The 21,935-nt window shown below is 34.7% G+C and overlaps 6 protein-coding genes across 6 annotated transcripts; 3 read left to right on the forward strand and 3 right to left on the reverse strand.

Moving 5' to 3' along the window:
* Positions 1 to 2,707: 2,707 nt before the first annotated feature.
* LOC9310198 (ferredoxin-thioredoxin reductase, variable chain, chloroplastic) lies at positions 2,708 to 3,486 on the reverse strand. Its single transcript, XM_021023337.1, has one exon. The coding sequence runs from the start codon at positions 3,406 to 3,408 to the stop codon at positions 2,860 to 2,862; it is 549 nt and encodes a 182-aa protein (XP_020878996.1). The 5' UTR covers positions 3,409 to 3,486; the 3' UTR covers positions 2,708 to 2,859.
* A 764-nt stretch (positions 3,487 to 4,250) lies between these two features.
* Positions 4,251 to 9,111, reverse strand: LOC9310199 (sphingoid long-chain bases kinase 1). Its single transcript, XM_021021381.1, has 9 exons — positions 8,843 to 9,111; positions 7,991 to 8,677; positions 7,533 to 7,907; positions 7,285 to 7,378; positions 7,165 to 7,202; positions 6,571 to 6,717; positions 6,356 to 6,455; positions 4,838 to 5,772; positions 4,251 to 4,699 (listed from the first exon to the last, which is right to left on the reverse strand). The coding sequence occupies exons 2-9, from the start codon at positions 8,441 to 8,443 to the stop codon at positions 4,550 to 4,552; spliced, it is 2,292 nt and encodes a 763-aa protein (XP_020877040.1). The 5' UTR covers positions 8,444 to 8,677; positions 8,843 to 9,111; the 3' UTR covers positions 4,251 to 4,549.
* Positions 9,112 to 12,818: 3,707 nt separating this feature from the next.
* Positions 12,819 to 14,703, forward strand: LOC9310200 (RNA polymerase II C-terminal domain phosphatase-like 4). Its single transcript, XM_002872011.2, has one exon. The coding sequence runs from the start codon at positions 13,172 to 13,174 to the stop codon at positions 14,078 to 14,080; it is 909 nt and encodes a 302-aa protein (XP_002872057.1). The 5' UTR covers positions 12,819 to 13,171; the 3' UTR covers positions 14,081 to 14,703.
* Positions 14,704 to 15,212: 509 nt separating this feature from the next.
* Positions 15,213 to 17,705, reverse strand: LOC110227132. Its single transcript, XM_021020463.1, has 9 exons — positions 17,650 to 17,705; positions 17,492 to 17,581; positions 17,297 to 17,404; positions 16,965 to 17,216; positions 16,849 to 16,887; positions 16,466 to 16,768; positions 15,863 to 16,381; positions 15,482 to 15,778; positions 15,213 to 15,402 (listed from the first exon to the last, which is right to left on the reverse strand). Exons 2-8 carry the CDS (start codon positions 17,513 to 17,515, stop codon positions 15,500 to 15,502), a joined length of 1,524 nt encoding a protein of 507 aa, XP_020876122.1. The 5' UTR covers positions 17,516 to 17,581; positions 17,650 to 17,705; the 3' UTR covers positions 15,213 to 15,402; positions 15,482 to 15,499.
* Positions 17,706 to 18,301: 596 nt separating this feature from the next.
* Positions 18,302 to 21,229, forward strand: LOC9308127 (uncharacterized protein At5g08430). Its single transcript, XM_021023909.1, is given in 8 exon segments — positions 18,302 to 18,576; positions 18,761 to 19,371; positions 19,602 to 19,711; positions 20,071 to 20,130; positions 20,302 to 20,352; positions 20,586 to 20,656; positions 20,778 to 21,132; positions 21,134 to 21,229. Coding segments are annotated over 7 exon segments (1,341 nt in total). The 5' UTR covers positions 18,302 to 18,576; positions 18,761 to 18,773.
* On the forward strand, positions 21,189 to 21,905 carry LOC110227905 (uncharacterized protein At5g08430-like). Its single transcript, XM_021023911.1, has one exon. The coding sequence runs from the start codon at positions 21,400 to 21,402 to the stop codon at positions 21,739 to 21,741; it is 342 nt and encodes a 113-aa protein (XP_020879570.1). The 5' UTR covers positions 21,189 to 21,399; the 3' UTR covers positions 21,742 to 21,905.
* The last annotated feature ends 30 nt before the right edge of the window (positions 21,906 to 21,935 follow it).

Genomic DNA, 21,935 nt, shown 5'->3' on the forward strand with positions numbered 1-21,935 from the left:
ATCCAAAAATAGTTTTTTTTAATCAATAAAAGACTTAAAAAGGGGAGACATTGCACAACTGAATTCCCGGTTTGCAAATTAAATCCTTAAGAAAAAGTTTTGACCGAATTTTATATAATTGAATTATGAAACTACTGTCGGTGCTATAATGGAAAATGACAATGTAATCATTAATAGGTGATTATTGCTTAGATGTTAAATAATTTATTATCATGGACCCTTGTCGAAAAGTTCTAAAATTTATGTAAATAAATGTTCCAGTAATAGTAGTATTTCGTTTTGTCGATCTCATGTCTTAACATAGGAAAAAATCGTCAAAAGCAATTATACAATTATCATAACTTATCGGTTTATGTATTACATCAACTATTTTATTTTCCAAGGTATCTAAAACAATTTTATTGATAACGTAGTGTGGGGATAAATAAATTAGCGATCCAATAGCAAAGTAAAACTTTGTACATAATGAAATAGTGACATTGGATAGACCAACGTTGGATAGACAAAAAATAATGGTGAAAGGTTTGGCTTGATTATAACGGACTACCTAATTTTATGGGGGCCATGAGAGATCCCATACAATACAAGTACACAAACTCAAACTCTAAAAACAATTTTTTTTTTTTTTTTGTTAAAGGGCTTTATTTTTGGCAGCATTAAAAATATAAATAAAATAATAACATTAATTTAGTTAGTAAAAGAGTTAATTTACAGTGTTTTAATTTATATTTTTTGTTGTAATGTTTTTAATATTAACCCAAATTAAACTCATAATCTATTTGGAACGGATTTTTTTTTTGAGCAAAAAAACTAGGGATTAGTATACTACTTTCTCCGTCATTGATGTTCTAGAACTAGGGACCTTGATTTAGTGTTTGCAATGTATAATTAAGTAGAATTGACATGTTACATTATTTACTTAAAACTATTAGGAAAACCAAATTAAAAATAATGTTTGTTTTTTTTTATTTTGTTAAAGAAGAAATTCATTAGGTGGTAGAAATTAATAACGTAACATCAAGAAAACTACTTTATGCATAGATGTTAATTATATAAACATTCGGTATGATAAAGTTTTTAATTTGGAAGATGATTGTAACAACTTTTAAAGACAAGATTACAGTAACTAGAAAAATAAAAATGACAGCCTAAATTTTGTAATAGAAACCTACAATTACGGGGATATATAAGCGTTTTGACTTTCAAAGTTGAAATTACTTTGTCCCTCGTTATAAATTTGGCTGCTTGCTTTTGAAAGTGCACAATGCACTCACTCGCTAATTAAAAAGCTAAATCAATCATTGCCACCATGGTATTGCCTGGCCTTGGCCTAGATGTGCTGTCACTAAATCTGAGTTTTGTAATCCAATTATTTTATTATTTATATGCAAGCTCGAATATCCACTCCAATTTTTATACAAATCTTTTTATAAACGTTGAACTTTGGAAGACGTGATACATGGACGTGTTAGTACGTTAGACTAGATCAAGCAACCATAATATTCCTCACAAAATCTAAACATATTACTAATAAGTTTTGTTTATTTTTTTTCTAAAGAATAATGACAAACTCGTGACATCTATGATGAACTTGTTTACCTTACGAAATCTCACTTTGACTATGCTCTCTACCTACAATATCTTGTTTTCGACAAGTCTTTCAAGTTTATGAAAATAGCAAAACCAAAGCGGGCAGAGAGATCTGACCCACGAACGAAAAACGGGCGAAACGTTACAAGTACAAAACAAATCCACTTTATATGTATTATTTATACTTTCTCTTCCTACATACATTTCGACCAGAAATTTTTTAGTTTGATTGGTAATCCTGTTTGAGGCGCTAATTAGAGGTGAACCGCTTCCGGGATGATCAACTGGACAAACGGATGGAACGTACAATCAAAACAAACAATTCAACTAGACGGTTGATACACGCGGTTAAAAATTGAAACAAATGGTTGAATACATAAAATATATGGTTTACAATCACATGTCTACCAAATGAACGTTTCAATCAAATCGTTTTCTCGTACTGATTTTTGACCGCCAACAAATTCGTAACCACTTTCATTGGTTACAAGGTTTCAAAGACTAACAATCGTAGCTAGATCATCTCCTAGATCAAATGCGATTGATGACGACTACACATCTAGATTGCATTCTCCCCTATCTCGCTAGGACAAATGCGACCACAATATGAAGTAGCATAAAGATCACTACTAATTCCAAAACCACGAGGCTGCTGAATTCACAATTACTAGAAAAGACAAAAGAGAGGAATGACAATAGTTTACCTTTGATTCCAAATCAAACATTATATATGCTAAAGACACCTGAACCAAACAGAGACAACACGGATTTGCATCGGAAATCATCTGAATACCTACGGAACTGAATCCCTAAGACTCATGAAAATACAAGCCACACTGACACTATGTAACATCTCAAGTGCTAACTCAAAATCTTGTAGAAACTCTAAGCTCTAATCCCTAATCACCTTACCACCGTGATCAAGATCCAACCTATTCGATTCAAGAAATTTCATTGATGCTAGTCTCAAACTCCAAACCTAGTTATCCCAAGTTGGATCTTGATCTTGACATGGAAGAGTTTGAAACAAACGCAGCCTAAAATTACCCTTACGAATCAAGAAACCACATCAAGATCCAACTTTTCGTTTCTTATCTAACAATAAGAAACCAATAAAAAGATCAAATCAACATCAATAGGAAGTGAAAAAACCCTTATGTATATGATTTGCTATAGGTATACACATCACACTACATACAAATCATTCTCCATTCCCAGATTCCAGTAACCACAACAAAGACAAATATTTGCCTTTTATTGGTTTAATCACTACTGATCAATGAACTCAAACTCATCTTCCTTAAGATGTGCAACAAATTTAACAGGACCACGACCTTCAATTTCTTTGAAGAACTCAACCTTATAAGGAAGATTAGCTGAGATTCGTTTCCCTTTCCAAACAGCGACGTAATCTTTGAGTTTACCTTCCATACCTTCCAAATCAACCTCCGCTACTCGATTTACATGATAAACCTTCAACGGAGCTGTTACTTTAACCCTAGATCCTATCTTCGCCTTCGCTTCCGCTTCGATTTCTTCCTCTGTTGACGGTGAAGATGATGGATTGGCGTCTGCGTTCACCGAATCAGCGGATTTTATCGCTACATCGCATCGAATCGTGAATATTCGAGAAGTTTTTCTTGAGCTTGAGTGTTTGATTCGAGATTGAGAGGTGAATAGCGAGAGAGGTGCGAAGATGCAAGATTTGAGCGCCATGGCGGTGGTAGTACTAGTGGCGGAAGCGGATAGACAGTCGTGAGATGATGGAGGTCTAACGGCGGCGGCGATTGCCGGTGACAAAGCGACGGGGCTACTCATCTGAGTCCGAGTCTGAGAGAGAGAAGAAAATGTGTTTGAAGATTGGGCAAGTGGAAAATACTGTTTCCTTAATAATTTTTTTTGTTCCGTTATTTGCTACCACCTTCTACTAATAAATTTTGCTTCGCAATTTTTAAATTTATTAAAATTTGACCATTGATATATATGTTTATTTTTATTTTGTTAATAAATTTTTTTTTTGAAAAAGAATTTTTTAATAATTAATACGATGAATTTTTTTTTAATTAGTAAAGCTATCAATGATTTACTACCGAATTCATCACTAGAGTTAAAGCGTGTTATCATTTTGACTGATCAGATGAGAATGAAGGAATACAGAGTGAAAATCAAATGAAAGAAAAGAAATTAACGTCATGCACGATGAAGAATTGATGCCAAAATATGCATTTTTTTCCTTTTTATGTCAAATTTACATATTTATCTGGATGCTATTTGAATATGATTTTTTTTTTTTCCAAATGAAACAAATCAAGAAACGTGTGAATGATAAATATATGCAGGCAAAGAAAAATATGTGAATGAAACGGATAAGTAAGGTTTTAAGAAATTAAAAGGATAAGAGTGAATACTAACAAGTGAAAAGGAAAGGGAGAAGAAGACACAGCGAGAGAAACAAGTCAGAACTCAGACGTGTGTCCTTCCGTTCACGGGATAAGGAACGTGCGGCTTCTACTAAATCCAACTGTGATGCTTGAAAGTTCCGAGTCAGACACAAAGAATCTTCTGTATCACTTCAATATCTTTAAACATCATATTCTTTATTGGACATCATATATTTCATTACTGATCGACAAATTCAAGCTAAAAAAAAAACGAGGAAATGAAAACACACAAATCGTTGTAGGAAACACATACACAGTACATATATAATTCAAAACACACAAAAAAAAGGGCAAAAGAATATACAAAGGGGTTTTAGAGTTTTAGGGAACTTATAGCACATAAGGATGTACTGGTATACTCTCTCATGTTACTTCTTTTATCACATAGATGAGATAATAATACTTACCCGTAAACTTGACGCCGACAAAAACAGAAAACAATTAAAAGAATTCAAGATATATAAACATCCAAACTCTCTCTCATTCTCCATCCTCACAATTTGGATGAGATTAATTAACTATGAATGTCGTCCAGGAGCATTACCGATCAGTCTGCATTGTTCAGGTAGCATTGTCGATATCACTTCTCCATGCAACGCAAACAGCTCTCCGTCTATACCACAACTGTCATGTGTATTTTTTCCCGCTTTTATCTTCACCGATTTCACCTGCAATTGTCATGCATTTTCATCAACTACATTCTACTCTAGACTTAAAATATTTGCATTGAGTTTGACCGTTTGATTAGCATTTCTTAGCACATCCCGAGTTGCAGAAACAGTAAAATAAGAAAATAGACAATTTACCTTTACACACTCGACATATGGAAGAGAAAGGTGTCGACCTGTTTGCAGAAGTATGAAAAACCTCAGCAACCTCAGTCTTCCACACCCATGAACCAAGAGCATGTCCATTGTACCATCGTCATGTTCTGAATTGGGAGCCACGACTTGAGAACTCTGCACAGTCCGACAAGCATGGTTACAGACCATGATGCCGAGGAAATGTCCCTTTCTCGAAACCCATTTATCCTCAAATATTGGTGTGATGCTCTGCTTCCTCAGTCCAGTCTCTATATCCTCAGGAGGACCAGGCAGCTCGATCGAGTTTTCTACATCCCAAGCAGACGGTTCAGTGTCCCATTTGGGTCCTGCATCCCAGATCGGACCTGGATCAGATACAGTAGATGATATATCTTCCCTGTCATGACCACCGGTATTTCCCCATGAACATCGAGTTGGAGGATCCTGCACAGATGTTAACCCCATCCATCCTTTATCCATTCTTGACTTTGACCTTGTCCTTGGCCAATTAGGGGTTGTTGACTGTGCTTGAGGATGAATAACCTCTGGCTCAGCCGTAACATCTTTTCTTCCAGAGGACATGCGTTTCATTTTAGGATCTATTCCACGGACATATTCAGACGGCTCAGTGCTGGCATGTGTGCTGCTACACGTGTCTACTTCGCCTAAGCTTGGGGTCATTATGGAGTCAATACTTGATAAACTAGAGGCTCTAGGGAATCCTTCTCTGCTTGATCTCCTCATTACATCCGTGTAGAGATCTTGCATATCCATCGCTTCCTTTTCAAGTCGAATTTTGCCTTCCGCATCCTCTTTTTGTGCCGGAAGATATTCCACTTCATAGCTATACTTTGGCAAACACATGAACTTGAGGAATCCAGCAACAAAGTAACGCAAAGGACCAAACCTTTTTTGGTATTTTTCAGAGAGCTCCAAAACTGCAAACACAGTTTTAAACCATGAATTCAGTTATAGCAAGTGAATGCCACACAAATTATACAGTATTCATGAAGGTACTATTGTGTGCAAAAGAAATACTTCACAGCAAAAATCCTGATCGTCAAACACGAGACAGCGTCCATAGCTCAAACTAATACATCAAACACACATTGGAACTGTTAAAGAAATGGAGAGAGATTTCCAGCCTTTTGAACAAGTTCAATGTATTATATTTAATCCATAATATGTTTGAATAACTTGGCTATTTGCAGCTTCTAACTCATCATCAGAAGAGTGCATATTTCTGCAATATGCTATGAAATAAAGTGTATTGAGAGTCAACAACTCAACATAGTGTTCACACTGTGACAATTGAAATATATAAAAGATAAACTGAAAAACTACTGTGAGGAAGATTAAAAAAAATCTCCTCTAAAATGCATGAAAGATCTAAACAGTTGCAGAAACGGTGAATGAAACAAAGAAGATAGGAGGAATACAGAATCAAAATTAACTACACTTGAGAAACCGTTTATCATTGGAAAATCATACAAGACAAAGCACACAGGTACTCTCACTTACCATCGCTAACAAAACCATAGTAGGATACAGTCATTCCAAAGTGTATAACACCGGTATGAATCCATTCAACAGCAAAGACATCAGTAGCTGTTAGGCCACCCTAAACCAAAAAAATATTCCTTTAAGCTGAGAAAACAGTAACTAAGCAGAAGCTAATTAATTTTGGTGGCAGGATAAAACAAAGCAGGGACAAATAGGATTTTAGGCAGTAGTACCTTTACAATAGATAGTGCTGCAGAAATAGGATCTCGTACACCAAGGACAGTCCAAACTAACGAGTTATCAGAACCAGCAGGTACTATTCCAATTGGGATAGAAACTCCTTCTTTCTGATTGCTTCGAGTAAGTAGACCATTAAGAACCTGCGACATTGAAATTAGGCAGGCCACGAGATGGATTTAATTGCAAGTAATAGAATCTAGGAGATGTTAACATCGAAAGCTGTCTTTTGCATGCATCTTAGTCTACCTAAAGAGTTCTACATCAATCGAAAATCAATAGTGAAAGCTCTCATGAGTTTCAACTCGAGCAAGTATTTCCCTATAAGATGCATCCCAAAGTCCTCGCTCAAGAGGATAAGAGTTACTAAACTCTTAAATTATTCAGCATGCTTGCAAAGTGGTGTGAGCACGCTGAAATAAGCCAATATAGTTCTATTATAATACTAAAATTGAATCAATAAGGCACCAGGGTTGTAAGCAGATAAGAAACAGGAAGTATGGTATAACAGGAACATCAGTTCTTGAGCTTAACTCCCAAAGAAAATACGGAAGAAAATGAGTATAGTTTAGGAAGGCTGATTATCATACCTCATTGATGATTCCATCACCTCCAACACAAATAATACCTGAAAGAATTTTAAGAACTCGTAAATACTAGAAGCTAGATATGTTAAACATATCATTGAGTGGTGGAACAAGCAGTGATACCGTCTGAGCACAAGTTAATGTCGACAGTGGAAGCCAACTCTCTCGCGTGACCTGCTTTAGTTGTTTTGACAACCTCCATCTTAACCCCGGCCAGCTGTGACAGTTTACAAAATCATAGACAAGATAATAAGAAAATGCATAATGGGATCGGAGAAATGGATTTGTTCTCTAGGGTACCTAAAAGTGAAAAATAATGTGTTGATGTAGGACTACGACATCCAAAAAGAACAAAAGGATGGAAATGGTACCTTGAAAATTGGCTCCACTACATTGTGGAACACTTTGATAGATCGTCCATGCCCTGACCTAGGGTTCAATATGACAAGCATTTTGGGTGCACTCTTACACCTGAAGACCAACTCGGGAGGAGTATCGACGGGGACCGAAAATAACTCAGATGAAGCCTGTTTCTTTGAGACTAAAGGATGTGGTAAACAGTTGATAAAACATTGTTGGTCTCCAAAACTGGCCACCCATTGAACTGCTTCTTCAACTGTAGGTGCGACAAAGCGGAAATCCTTGCGGCTTCTCTTTGGTTTCGTGAAGCAAGACAGGCCACAAGAAACCTTTCCAACTGGATAAGCATGCACAGTGAAATGCCTAAGACCAACATTGTATGTCACCTGGAAAACATAGATAAGTTTGTTGACTCAGTTCTCCAATACACAGAGTTAATAAGTTCATTGCAAGGCCAACAAAAACCTACCGAGACAACATCGTTAAGCTGTAGCATGTCAGAACCCCAAACCAAAGCGCTGCTTGTAAGCTTTGCATCAACTGCTTTTTTATTAGAGACGTCTGTGGCAGATGGTTGCTGTATCTCTGTAGCATCTTTCCCACTCGCAGATTTCCTCTTATCCAATACAAGCTTCCCGGCGTAAACAAGACTACCTAACAAATCTGATTTCTCATCTCCTCCACCAATATCAATCCGATGCTCATCAGGTTTCGGTTTCACCTGTGGATCATTAGTAACCTCACCACGTCTCGAAGATGCCTTCACCTTCTTGCTTCTCTTTTCAGGGAATACCACAGGAGATGACTGCTGAGATGCGCCAGTAGCTATTTGAGAGCAAAACCCTAAACGCCTAAGCGACTGTTGTGCCTGAGGAATGGCTACTCTTAAAGAAGGATTCCGATTTACACCACTCTTCTGCATATCCGTAAGCTAATAATCTCTCTGCTCTTGAGTTCCGCGGACGAAACAGACGACAAACAGTGATCGGGAGGCATACACAAAACAAAAACCCCTAAAAACTCCTGATGAGCACAAAACCAATCAACCTTGTTCGAGCTGGTCAACGAACAAATTTCAGAGAGAATTACGCAGCGAAGCCATTTCTAATCCGTAGCTATATATCAGATCCGTCAACGCGTTTTTCAGAAAATTTTCCTGTAACAAAATTCATGGCATGGATCGATATATATGCAGCATTTGATCGAAATTCAATCAAAATAAGAATACTATTCAACAGATCATGCGGAATCGGAAGCAAATGATAAACGAATCTGAAAAAAAATCGTCGACAGAGCTTGCTTTAGCTATTATTCGTCTTACCTTAGCTTCACGGCGAACAAAAATGGAGACGGAAGTGTAGCAAAAGTAACGCCGCCGGATCGGAGGATCTGAGAAGCGTCAGAATTGAAGAGAGGTGGCGGAGAGAGAGAGAGAGAAGAAGAAGAAGAAGAAGACGATAATGGCGGAGGAGATGATGACTCGACTCAATTCGATTCGATTTTCGATTGGATTCAACTCGACAGCAGAAACCTATGGCCCCCTCCTTTCGGATTTATTTCCACTACAGAACCTTTTTTTGGACTTCTATTTTCCATATTTTTATTGTTATTTAAATTTTGTTATTATATTTGTTACTTTAGTGGCTATGTTTTTAAAATTAATTTTAACTTTTTATATTTCAATAATTTATTCTTGCAATTGCTTTATTCCTAAGATTTTTTTTTAAATCTCCTCACTTTTAATATTGTTTTTAGTCCTAACATTATATTTCTATATTTAGTAGGTAAATTTGAAATTTCAGAGAAAGTTTATAGTAATTAGATTTGAATTTGTTTCCTTGTTTATAAAATGAAAAAAACAATGTTATTTAACTTCATTAAGATTATATATATTTATATATTATTCAACTCTAGTGTAAATTTAAAATTTATCTATAATTAAATAGAAACCTTAATAAGTAACAAATTCGATTTATCATCCCGAAACTCTAAAAATCCATCTAAGATAAATCATATAAACCATAATTTTGATAAATATCTATTTATGGAAATGATTTAAGGAAATTTTATATATAACAAGGCTAACATCATGAATCACATAAATAAATAAATATATATATATATATCAAAATTCTAATTGTTTTAAAAAATTAATGTGATATTTGAGATTATTTATCAATTAGATACAACATCAAACGTAAATATTTTTTTTTATCTTGGCATTTGAACAAAAATAATTAATTTTATTGATGCTATGTATTAAACATTAAAAAAAAAAGAACATCAATATGTGGATTTACATTTACAGATGTAAAAACGATGACAAGTTTACTTATAATCAAAATAAAAGAACTTGTAGATATATGAAAACACATTTTAAAATACAAAACATGATTTAGAAATTATATATGTAACTCTATGTAAGGGGGTGTTATTCAATGGTGGAGTTAAAGTCAATTCTTTAAGGTTTAGATTTGTTTTCTGATATTGGTTTTAAGAATCTGTTTATGTGGATTTCAAAATCTCTGCAGTATATCTTGGATTTTGATTCTAATGATTTACTCATGAAACTCCAAAGAGGTTTCATTTGAAATGACTTAATATACAAAGATTTTACAAGTCTTTTAGTTTTGAATAACACTGGATTTTACAAACCTTAAAGAATTGACTTTAACTCCACCATTGAATAACACCAAACTTTTAAAATCTAATGAAGTATAAGATCTAATAACACTAGATTTTAACGTTAGATTTATAATCATTAGTTGAATAACACTGGATTTCAATTCTATTAAAATCCATCATTGATACAAAAAAAAAAAAAAAATCTAAGTGACTGCCGACTGGTGACATAAAACATAATTCTAAGTGTAGACACTATACACTACATAAACATAATTTAGAAATTGCCATGATATTGACAAACAAAAAAAAAAAAATTGCCATGATATAACCTAATTCTATTAAAAGAAAAATTCAACACCTAAAATCACCGACTTTCACATTATCTGTATATTTGATAAATCATTTTTAATTTTCTTATATTCTTTACAAAAAGAAACAGCTATTTTTTTTCAAATAAACAATTTAAAAATTATTAAGAAAGTCAACCACCGTTACACCAAATTTAGATATGATATATATATTGGTGACGAACTACTACTACGATTTGTAGATGTTTATTTGATGCCGAATATTCTGAAAATAACAAAACAAATTTCCTAAAATTGTTTAGCTTAGGCTTAGCTGTCAATATTTTCCTAGCTTGATTAAATAATTAGCTTTCAGAAAACGATGATGCTATGTTAGTATGGTTTAGCTTAAGTAATGACCTTATAATTAAAAGGATGATTAGAGAAGGATTAGTGGAAGAAGTTGGTAGATGGGAAGATGGTCCCGACCATTGTTGCATAAACAAGTCAAATAAAACTTATTAAAGTGGAAAAATGTTATATATTGGTTTGGTTCATTCAATTTAGAAATTTTTTTGATGTGGTGACCAACAGACAAGTGATGCTTCGTTAAGAAGAATTGTTAAAAGAGCATCTTCTTCTTATTATAAAAGCTTGGGACATCTAAAGGCATTATTGCTTTATGTTTTTGTATTACTTAAATAAAGTTTGGAATGATAACGATAATGATGCAATTAATTCTTTGTCATACTCATTGTAGTGTCATGGTAGATTGTAACACGTCTTGTGCAAATCTTTTGAAAGTTATAAAGAGGATTAGCTTAACTTTATGGAAATTTGAGAAATACGCATATTCCAACTCTGAGACAAATTCTGTAAATATATTATAGATCAGAAACTAATAATGTTAACTAGATTTTAATTTATTTTCTAAAGTTAGTATATATAAAATTTTGCAAATTGTACCTCCTTATAAAATATTTTTATTTTATAATTTACAATTGTTATTAATTAAGTAACAGTATACCACGAGTCCACGAGACAATTGTTAATAAACTGAGGATTTAACTGGTATTAAAGCGGTATGTTAATGATATTTTAAAATTTTATAAATATTAATTCAAACCCGTCCGTCATATAACCCGTTCCGAAATATAACCTGTCCCGTGATTTGTTTTCTAAAAGTAGTGATTTTAAAATTTAATAATTATTTATTATATATAAAAATTTACAAATTGTTTCATTCTCTAAGACATTTATATTTTAATAAACTGAAGATTTAATATGAAATAAAACGGCATGTTATTAATATTTTAAAATTTTATAAATATTGATTCAAACTCGTCCACCCTATAACTCCGTTCCGAAATATAACCTAAACTGTAATTTCTTAACATGTCCCGTGATTTTTTTCTTCTAAAAGTAGTAATTTTAAAATTTTCAAAAAGTAGTAATTTGTTTTCTGAAAATAGTAATCTCAAAAAAATAGTGATTTGTTTTCTAAAAGTATTAATTTCAAAAACCTGTCCCGCCAAACCCGTCCCGCCAAAAACCTATTTATTTTATTAATGTTGATCTTATTTATGATATGATTATCGACTAAAATCCGTCCCGTCTAAATATTTTAGTCGATGTGTTACGTTGAACACACATTTTTCGTCAATTAGCTAATATATGTCTATTTTTAAAATTTTGAATCACAATATATGCAGAAAAAAAAATTGGTTCTTTTTCTACTCTATGTATTATACGATGATTCAAAACAATTAAAAACAAATCAAATAAAGATGATAGGGAAATCATAATTCTAAATCTTAATCAAATCTTCTAAATATCTAAATTATTAAATATGAAATATCCTGTGTATGAGTTGGATTAAATATAACCAGACTCAACAAATTTTTTATGATCAAAATTTGTAAACAAATCGGATATCTATCGTATTCAAATGTTTTTACCCCATCCGCTAAAAATATACTTCAAAAATATTAGTATAGATACTGATTTTATAGCTTAGAACGTATGATTCCGAAAATTTTATATTTTTCGTTGCAAGCAATTGGATAAGTCACGAGATATGCATATAAATGTTCCACATGTCTTTTACATGAATGTTTAGCAAAAAAAATTTGTCTTTTACATGAAATAACAAAATTGAAACATGTGTGATATTGTTGTTGAAAGATGTTGGAAAACTCTTATATATGGATTCAATGTGACAACATATTTAGCATTAGTGAGAAATGAACGATAAATTTTAAAACATAGTTGTGATATTTTCCTAAAATATTTTGATGTTAAATTAAAATATTTTCTGTATATTATTTTTGTTAAGAGATTTTGAGCTGAATATTTTAAGGATCTTACGTGAACTATATAGGCCCATTAAGGTTCAAAAGGCCTCAGTGCATCGAGTAAGTAACGAGGGTATAATCGTCAATTCGCAGGACAAGGGTTTTGGCGCGTCTAGAGAGACGGTGCTTTCGTAGAAAAAAAGGAAATTTCCATTGATTCGCCACTCTCGCCATTCTCTCTCTCTCTCTCTCTCTCTCTCTCTCTGTAAAACCCAAAGGCAGAGTTTTTCTTAGTGTTCAACAAATTTCTCAGCTTTCTTTCACTCTTTTCTCTCTAGGGTTTTAACAAAAGTCTGGTTTTTTTGACTCGATTTCATAAGCTTTTCAGGTGATTCTTGGCTGTGGGTCTCGATTAGTAGTTCTAGTAGAATCCGATTCGAAACCATGTCTCTTGTTGAAAACTCTTCTCTTGAACCACAATCCAAAAGACGTAAGATCGATACAGAGATCAAAGAGTCTCCATCTCGTAATTGCGAACACTGGTTCGTCCGCAACAAAATCTGTATCTCCTGCAATACAACACTGGACAAATACGATGGAAGATCTTTTGATTATCTCTACAAAGGAATGCATATGAGTCACGAAGCTTTAGTTTTTACAAAACGGGTCATCTCTCAAACCTCTTGGCTTGAAGACAAGAAGCTTCACTTAGTACTTGACTTGGACCACACGCTTGTTCACACCATTAAAGCTTCACAGCTTTATGAATCTGAAAAGTGTTTAACAGAAGAGGTTGGATCGAGGAAAGATTTATGGAGATTCAACAGTGGGTTTCCTGATGAATCATTGATAAAGCTGAGACCTTTTGTTCACCAGTTTCTGAAAGAATGCAATGAGATGTTCTCCATGTATGTTTACACAAAGGGTGGTTGTGATTATGCTCAGGTTGTGTTGGAGTTGATTGATCCGGAGAAGATTTACTTTGGAAATCGGGTTATAACGAGAAGAGAGAGTCCTGATTTGAAGACGCTTGATCTTGTGTTGGCTGATGAACGTGGGGTTGTGATTGTTGATGATAAGTGTAGTGTTTGGCCTCATGACAAGAAAAACTTGCTGCAGATCGCAAAGTACAAGTATTTTGGAGACCAATCTTGTTCATTTTCAGAATGTAAGAATAAGAGAGATGAGAGTGAGGAGAAAGGACCATTGGATATTGTTTTGAGATTCCTCAAGGATGTTCACAATGAATTCTTCTGTGACTGGTCGAGGAAAGACTTGGATTCAGTGGATGTGAGGCCGTTGCTAAAAGAGATTTCTTCGAGATGGAAGCACAAAGCGGAGGTTGTGGTTTGAAATTTAAGTGTTGATTCATTATTTATTATATTAGATATTGATGGTAGTCCTTATTGTAAAGGAGGTACGTTTAGGCGTTTAGAAAATGTAATAAGATATGACTTTTGATTCAGATTCAATCTATAATGCTTTACTGAAAAATGTATGCCGTTCTTATGGATGGTACTTACAGAAAATTACTCACAATAAGGATCGATGTTTCTGGTTCTAACAACATTTAGTGAGACAAGAAACATATAATGAGATTAAAACTTGAAATTGAAAAGTGATGCAGCTCTCTGCTCAGTCAACTTCCCAAAAGACAAAGAGCACCTTTGTGTTTCATCCTTGAGTACAATGATTAATGATGTTTGTGTTCTCCTCAATGTATGTACGTGAAACATCTCTGATTTGGAGACAGTCTTGTCTTGTAACAGAACAAACATGGATAGAGAAAAGAGTTATATCATGAAACTGAATTTTAGTCTTGAGTTTCCTTTTGAGCTCTTATAATAGGCATGAAGCAGTCTTAGCTACAACTTCCTCTTGCAGCTTCTTTCTTTCCATAAGCATCTCAATTCTTAACAAAAGCTTTGTACATGCAGATTCAATCTAGTAGGTTTTAAGTGCTTACGTTACGTTGTAATCATGTTGCACTACAAGAAATGTTGACATCATTAGCGCGGAATATCTGCTATCATACATATCACATAGCGAATTCACAAATGCTATGACATCGGCAGCCATCGTAGGGGTAACCCATACGATAGCATTGTTTTAACTGCTACAAAATTGACAAATACTATAGCGCATTTGACACGCTATTACGTATTCTCATATAGCATCTGTTTTTTTGTTATCGTATGTCATTGTACAATAGCTACTGTATATTGCGGTAATATATATTTGTGTAGCATCATATTTTGTGCTATAATATATGCTTTTACTATAGCTCTTGTCCACTGCTATATATTATTTAATTCTGACATTTATATGTGCTATAATACAATATTGAAAACAAATATTTAGTGCTATGATAGAAGTATAGATAAGTTTTTTTTATTTGCTATTGTATATGTTTTCATATTGCTATTATATGGGTTTCCTGAGAATAATTATAAATTTTTCATATAGCTCTAAACATGAACACATAGAAATAAAAATCATTTCACATAAAGTCTGATTCCATATCCTTAAGAGTAAAAGTTCACATAATCATTCATCATACATAACAGAAGTTCTAATCCAAAATAAAATACATAACACAAGTCATAAGTTGATGATTAGCTCTGTCTTAAACTTAATTAAAACTAGCTAACATGGACCAAAGTTACTTCATTCCCCTGCAAGAAGCAGTCTTATATCAGATTTGTGATATCATCAACAAATCAAGTTAAAGCACAAGCAAGACAGTATACATACCTCAGTTTCTTAAACTGATCAAAAGATGACCAACTTATCCATTGGCCATGCAATAGCTGAACCAAGTGCATCTCTCATGTACTCGATTTCAGCTGATGGCCTCCAAACAGCTGCATCATCTATCTTCACTATATCAACCCATACTCTAGCTGCATTTGAACCCAAGCGAACACAGTGGACCTTAATGTCTGGGTCGACTGAATTCACACGTCCTTCGGCGACAATCTGCTTCTTTCCACTAATATCCATCAACTTGCATTTTTTATTTTCTTTGATGACCTCAGCTCCCGTTTTACGCTGTCATGATTAAAAAACTAGTCAGTTTATAACAAAGAGATCTAATAATCACAATCACCTGCACAATATATCAAAAAGACTTACAGGAGATCTTCGAAGAGGGGCTATTAGTGTAGGTCGTTGACTTTGCTGGATAGGAGATTCTTGACCAGATGGTGGAGACTTCTCTGCAGGAGGTTTTGAGACTGTTGGACCAGTTTTCTGACATGCTGCAGCAGTTTTCTGACTTGTTCCCACTGATTTCTGAGCTGTTGCTGCAGATTTTGCTCCTGAACATTGCTGAGTTGATGCAGCTTTCTGAATTGGAGATTGCTGACCTATTGCATCTGTTGGGTTTTGAAAGACGACTTTGTTCACAGGCCATGATACAAATGTTTGTAGACAGTCCTCAAGGTATGTTACATCAATCGTAGGCCTCCAGATAAATGTCTCAGGTTGACATACCGCATCTACAAAGATCTTCACTGCATTTGGTCCCAGAGGTAGCCCATTTACTAAGGCATCACGATCTTGTGTCTGCCAACGCCCTTCAGCAACAACCACGTCATCTGCAGACAAATCCAGCAGCTTGCATTTGTTCATCGCTGAATTAGTTCTTTGGCTCTGTCAAACACAATCACAAAACATGATCATTGTTCCATAGATATAAATATTCCTATACTCATGAGGGTTAATAATAAACTTTACCAATTGTTCAATGTCTTCTGGTTCCTGCTCATTTTCTATGTTGACACACCTAGAGGCAGGCCAAGCAATCATCTGTCCGATAGCAGATTCAATTGTGCACATGTTAAGTGCAGGTTTCCAAAGATATGTGTCTGGTACTGTAGCAGTGTCTACCAAAACTTTGACATCCGAAGGGCCTAAGCGACAATCATTCACTAACTCATCTGGATCAGAAGTAATAATGCGCCCCTCAGCAACAATTGCATCACCATTACCAGTCCAATCAATCAAGATACACTTAGGTTGTGATCTTTTGTTTACGCTCTAAAAAATGCATAAAAGACTAGTTACTAGAGTTTCCAGAAACAAATAAAACATGCATTTGATATAAATTAAAAACTTACTCTAGCAGCTGAGTTTGAAGCAGCATCAAGCTCTTGTCTCTGCTACAAAAATAAAACAAAGTCAAATATAGTGTTATAATGCATCAGCTTAAACTATAAGTAGAGAAGTGTCTAACCTGGTTCTTTAATTTTTCAATTACATCTTCTAACTCATTGACCTTCAACAATAGATGAGTTTGCTTCGCTTCCATATCTGCCATACACTTGTTCTTCACTTGGAAACATGCTAATTTGGTCTTATTCATGTTTCTACCCATTGCCCTCATTCGACCAGGATTATCAGGTCCTAGTAGCTGGCTAAGTGAATCTTGGCCATCAAAACAAGTAGATGCTGCAGTATCACTTTTAACAATCTCAGCTGCCTCTCTCTGCTAATCACAAGATACAGCTTCAAACGTTATGATCTAATTCCAACACGCAGAACATAGTACAATAGTTTGTAACTCACAATCTTCTCAGCCGCATTTGTATTCACTGGTGTACCATCTTTTCTGGTACGTGACTTGATCCAGACCTTTAGCCTTGACACTTCACTTGGATTTGAACTCTCCTTTTTCTAATTCAGAACAAAATTTTCTTACAAATAAGTATTCAAAAGTAGTCAATGAGAAAAAAACATGCAACATAATTGTAGTATGTTTACCATATCTTCTGCTAGTCTAACCATTCCTTTGCGGCTAGTGGTGTGAGGAATCTGTTTGCTCCTTCGTTCCTTATAGCTATCACTTACAACCTAACAGAGAAATGTTTGTATGTAAAATACTATATAGGAAATAAACTTAGCTAAGTACAAATGATTACCTTAAACTCTTTGCTAGTTTTGATTTTGACTAGTTTACGCCACTCAAATGGAGAGACATTCTCAAATATTAGTTTACACAATTGTGTCGTAATTGAGTGAACAAAATACTCATCTATGGTTCTATGTATCACACTTATATTGTGTCGAATCTTTGATGTATGAGCATTTGTAGGCTAAGATGAGAGTTTGTAGCTAAGATGAGAGTTTGTGTTAGTCGTTTTGTAACAAAAACAAGAACAAGAAACATAAATGGTTTTACCAAAAAAAAAAAAAGAAACATAAATGGATATGATAAAGAGGAACAAATAAGAAGAATAAGGCTCATACTCAAGAGCTAGACCTTTTTTTTTTTTTTTTTCGGATTAAAGATGTTACACCCAATATAATGGTGGTTACGGATTCATGTCCAGATCATTTCGAATGATTTTGGGAAATTAAGAATGAATGAGTTTCGATAATTTTTTTAGTAATTGAAAAAATTTATAAATTTTATTATTTTAAAATTATTAATTTTGTTCAATAGGATAATTTGAAATTTTGAATTATCCCATTAATTACTAACCCATACTTTTACCTATTACAAATATATTTTGCCCCAAAGAAATAATATAATTTCTAATTCTATTATGACCTTTGTCTAGAAAGTTCTGATAATGCGGATCGGGTAGGGCTGGGTGGGTGACCCGACAACGCAGAGTCGCAGAGGCCAACACTATTTACTCAACAAAATTGGATAAAATCAAATGAAACAGTGTCCTTTGTCTCTAGCAGTCGCTTTCGAGTGTGTGTTCTCTCTCTCTCTCGTCACCGTCCTGCGACTCCTCCGGATCATACATTCTCGAGGGTCGTCACCGAATTCGACGGTTCTCACTCTTACATTCGAAAGTTTCCGTCTTTAGTTCGTGCCGTTTCACATACCCGTCAAGGTTTTGCATTTCATCACTGTTGTAATGTGTTTTCTCTCCTCTCTCTTAGTTTTAGAAACTTTTACTTCTCTTTAATGGAAATTTTGTCGTAACAAGGATGGTTTTAGGTTAATGTTTCTATAAATGGCGATCGAAAGGTCTGACCTTTATTTGTTTGTTTGTTTGTTTGGTTGAAATATCACAGGGTCTAACTTAGAATGGAGGATGACAATGGAAAAGTGAAGGGTTCGAGTAAAAAGAGGTTGAGAAAACCTAAAAGTTTGGAATTTGTTGGATGGGGTTCGAAAAATCTCATTGAGTTTCTTCAATCACTTGGTAGAGATACCACCAACAAGATATCTGAGAATGATGTTACAGCGATTATAATGAGCTATATCCGCGAGAAAAACCGTGAAACTCCTTCCAAGAACAAGAAGAGGAGAAAGACAGTAGCTTGTGATGAGAAGTTGCGTTTGCTTTTCGGGACTCGGAAGATAAATGTAATCAAAGTTCCTGATTTGATAGAGAAGCATTATGTAGAGAATCAGGAAGACTCATACTTTGATTATCTATACTCTCCAGAGGATGATAAACAACAGAGATTGTCTCCATCAGATAAGGTGGCTAAACAGACGAAACAGGTTGTGTCAAAGCCTAAAGGTACTTTTGCTGCGATAGTGCGCGATAATGTCAAGCGCCTGTATTTAAGAAAGAGTTTAGTCCAGGAACTAGCAAAGTCACCTGAAACTTTTGAGAGTAAAGTGGTGGGGACTTTTGTGAGGATCAAGAATCCCTGTCAGCTTGTTCACGTGACAGGTAATTTCCATCTGAATCCTGTACATAGCCTAGTTGGACAGTCAAAACATCAACATGAAGTGTTTCACTCCAATGACTAAATTCTGTAACTTCTTATATTCTTATTCATTTGTGACTTCTTTTAACTATTTTATCACTAATCACATCTCTTATATAGTCAGCTTCATCAAATATATTTGGTCTGCTGTAGGAGGCTAAGTTGTCTTGTGTTTTGTTTTTTTGTTAACTAGGTGTGAAGGAGGGAAATCTGATTGATGGTAATCTTCTTCAGGTTACAAATTATTCGTATTATCTAAAAGATGTTACGACCTCTTCCCTATCAGATGATGATTTCTCTCAGGTAATGTTCCTAGAACCATGCGTGTTCCGCTTTTGTGCTTCTTATCAATGACAATCAAGACAAAAAGTTAGTCCTCAATATCCTAACCTTTTCTCTACGAAATTGAATAGTGCGCAAGATCTTTGTTCCCCCCTTTGAGCGTAATTTTGATTGTTTGTGATTTCAGACCATAAGTCCTCAGGTAGCCCTGTGTCTTGAGAAGTGGCTATTGACTGATCTAATTTTCTAGTTATCTGAAGATGTACTATCTTATGCAATCTTTCTTGTTTAGATAACGGCTAGTCACAACTTTGGTTTTACTTGACATATAGAGTGCTTCCTGTTTATGATTTATAATAGCTTCATGTTAACTTTGGCAGGAGGAATGTGAAGAACTGCATCAAAGAATAAATAATGGCTTTGCTAAGAGACTTACAGTTGTAAGTTTCTTAATCTATTAAGTAGCTAATGGTACCTTAGTTTCTTGCCTTGTTGTCTTTAGAGCTTTCTCTACTAACATTTACTCTTGCTAGTGGCTCCCATACTCTGTTTATTATAGTGGTTCTGATTTATTTCAGTTCTCTAATCTAATCTACTCTAACCATTGACAGGTGGATATGGAAGAAAAGGCTCGAAGTTTGCATGAAGATGTGACAAAACATGTATGTTTGCTAACTTAATCTATATTTGATATGATATCAAATATCTTCCCCATTCATTGCTGCATCTCCTATTTATCTCACATCTGACAGTGAATTCCAAGATCACTTTTGCAGCATAGTACTTTTAAGATAATCAAAATCCTGGTTGTTATGTCAGATTGTGTATGAAGCTGCAAATTGTTATTCAGAAAAACTGATTTTCATAACTAACAACTTTTGCGAATGTCTTTTAGTGGATTGCAAGAGAACTTGTAGTGTTACAAAGGCTTATTAATCAGGCCAATGAAAAGGGTTGGCGAAGAGAATATCCTTTTATAAAGCATTATCAATATTAATATATTGTTTTTCTTTGAAGAGTAACTAGTGGAGAAGTGAGATTGAGACTCTTTCTGTTATTACTTTTTTCTTGACTTCCTAGCTATCACGCTATCCCAGTATCTGGAAAAAAGGGAGCTTCTTCAGAATCCGGAAGAACAGTTGAGGCTATTGGATGAAGTACCAGAAATTGTGGCAGAAGAACTTGAACCTGAATGTGTAGATGATGATAGAGAAATAGAAAATGACCTCATTGTACCAAACTCTGAGGCTCATCAAAGTGATGAAGAACAACGACGAAGAGATTCACCTGTTTATTCTAGTGTCAAGAAAAGTCTAGAAATTTCCAAGCTTCTTAAGAATCCAGAAGAACAGTTGAGGCTGTTGCGTGAAGTTCCCGAAGTTGTTGCAGAAGAACTTGAACCTGAGTTTGTAGATGATGATGGGAAAATAGAAAATGACTTCATTGTACCAAACCCTGAGGCCTTCACTGAGGCTCATCAAAGTGATGAAGAAAAACAACTAAGTGACTCACCAGATTCTAGTATCCATAAAACTCTAGAAAATTCCGAGCTCCGTGATGGAGAAGACCAGCCAATACAGACTGCTTCTGCAGGTGCGTACCATCCTTTTTGTAACTTCAATCCAGGTAACAAGGATCTCCATGAAGATGTGTACGAGCCGCCAACAAATGGCATCACACAGAACAAGGACTCTATTACTAAAGGAGAAATGAATACCAAAGTCAGTCAGCATCAGTCAAGTACTCCAGTGATTGATCTCTCTAACCAACCTCAAGCTCAATCAAATCCACTAGAGATTATCGAATTGAGCGATGATGAGAGTGATGATGACAAGGACAAGGATGATCAAGCTTACCAGAACTATGATCCAAAGAAGGTAATGTGGTTCTATGAATTCCCTAAAGGAAAAACACATGGACCATTCTCTCTCACAGATCTCAAAACGTGGAGTGACGAAGAGTACTTTGTTGGAGTTCCAGATTTCAAAGTATGGAAAACAGGAGAGAGTGCAGTGTTACTGACCAAACTTCTATCTCACATCAAAACCTAATTGAAGAACTTACAAAAAAGCTTAGAATTAAGTCTGAAAAGTGTGTAGTTTGTTTATTTCTCTAAAACAGTTGTTGCTGAATTTAGTGCACATAATGCAAAGATTCTGACTTTTGTTATAAAAAAAGTCTCCTCTTAAAATCTAATGAAGACATTATTGTTGAATTGAAGATTCCTTCAAATTATTTGAAAAAT

This window comes from Arabidopsis lyrata, assembly GCF_000004255.2.
Source record: "Arabidopsis lyrata subsp. lyrata unplaced genomic scaffold ARALYscaffold_6, whole genome shotgun sequence".
Classification (NCBI taxonomy): Eukaryota; Viridiplantae; Streptophyta; class Magnoliopsida; order Brassicales; family Brassicaceae; genus Arabidopsis; species Arabidopsis lyrata.

Bases quoted from the DNA above. Each gene is read 5' to 3' on its own strand.
- LOC9310198 (XM_021023337.1), bottom strand. From the start codon at position 3,408: ATGAGTAGCCCCGTCGCTTTGTCACCGGCAATCGCCGCCGCCGTTAGA.
- LOC9310199 (XM_021021381.1), bottom strand. From the start codon at position 8,443: ATGCAGAAGAGTGGTGTAAATCGGAATCCTTCTTTAAGAGTAGCCATT. The intron at 6,456-6,570 runs GTACTACTGCCT...TTTTTGGTTTAG, and splicing joins CAGCACTATCTATTGTAAAG to GGTGGCCTAACAGCTACTGA. The intron at 5,773-6,355 runs GTAAGTGAGAGT...CTGTGTTTGCAG, and splicing joins CTATGGTTTTGTTAGCGATG to TTTTGGAGCTCTCTGAAAAA.
- LOC9310200 (XM_002872011.2), top strand. From the start codon at position 13,172: ATGTCTCTTGTTGAAAACTCTTCTCTTGAACCACAATCCAAAAGACGT.
- LOC110227132 (XM_021020463.1), bottom strand. From the start codon at position 17,515: ATGGTTAGACTAGCAGAAGATATG. The intron at 17,217-17,296 runs GTGAGTTACAAA...TGTGATTAGCAG, and splicing joins CAAATGCGGCTGAGAAGATT to AGAGAGGCAGCTGAGATTGT. The intron at 15,779-15,862 runs GTAAGTCTTTTT...TAATCATGACAG, and splicing joins CCCCTCTTCGAAGATCTCCT to CGTAAAACGGGAGCTGAGGT.
- LOC110227905 (XM_021023911.1), top strand. From the start codon at position 21,400: ATGAATACCAAAGTCAGTCAGCATCAGTCAAGTACTCCAGTGATTGAT.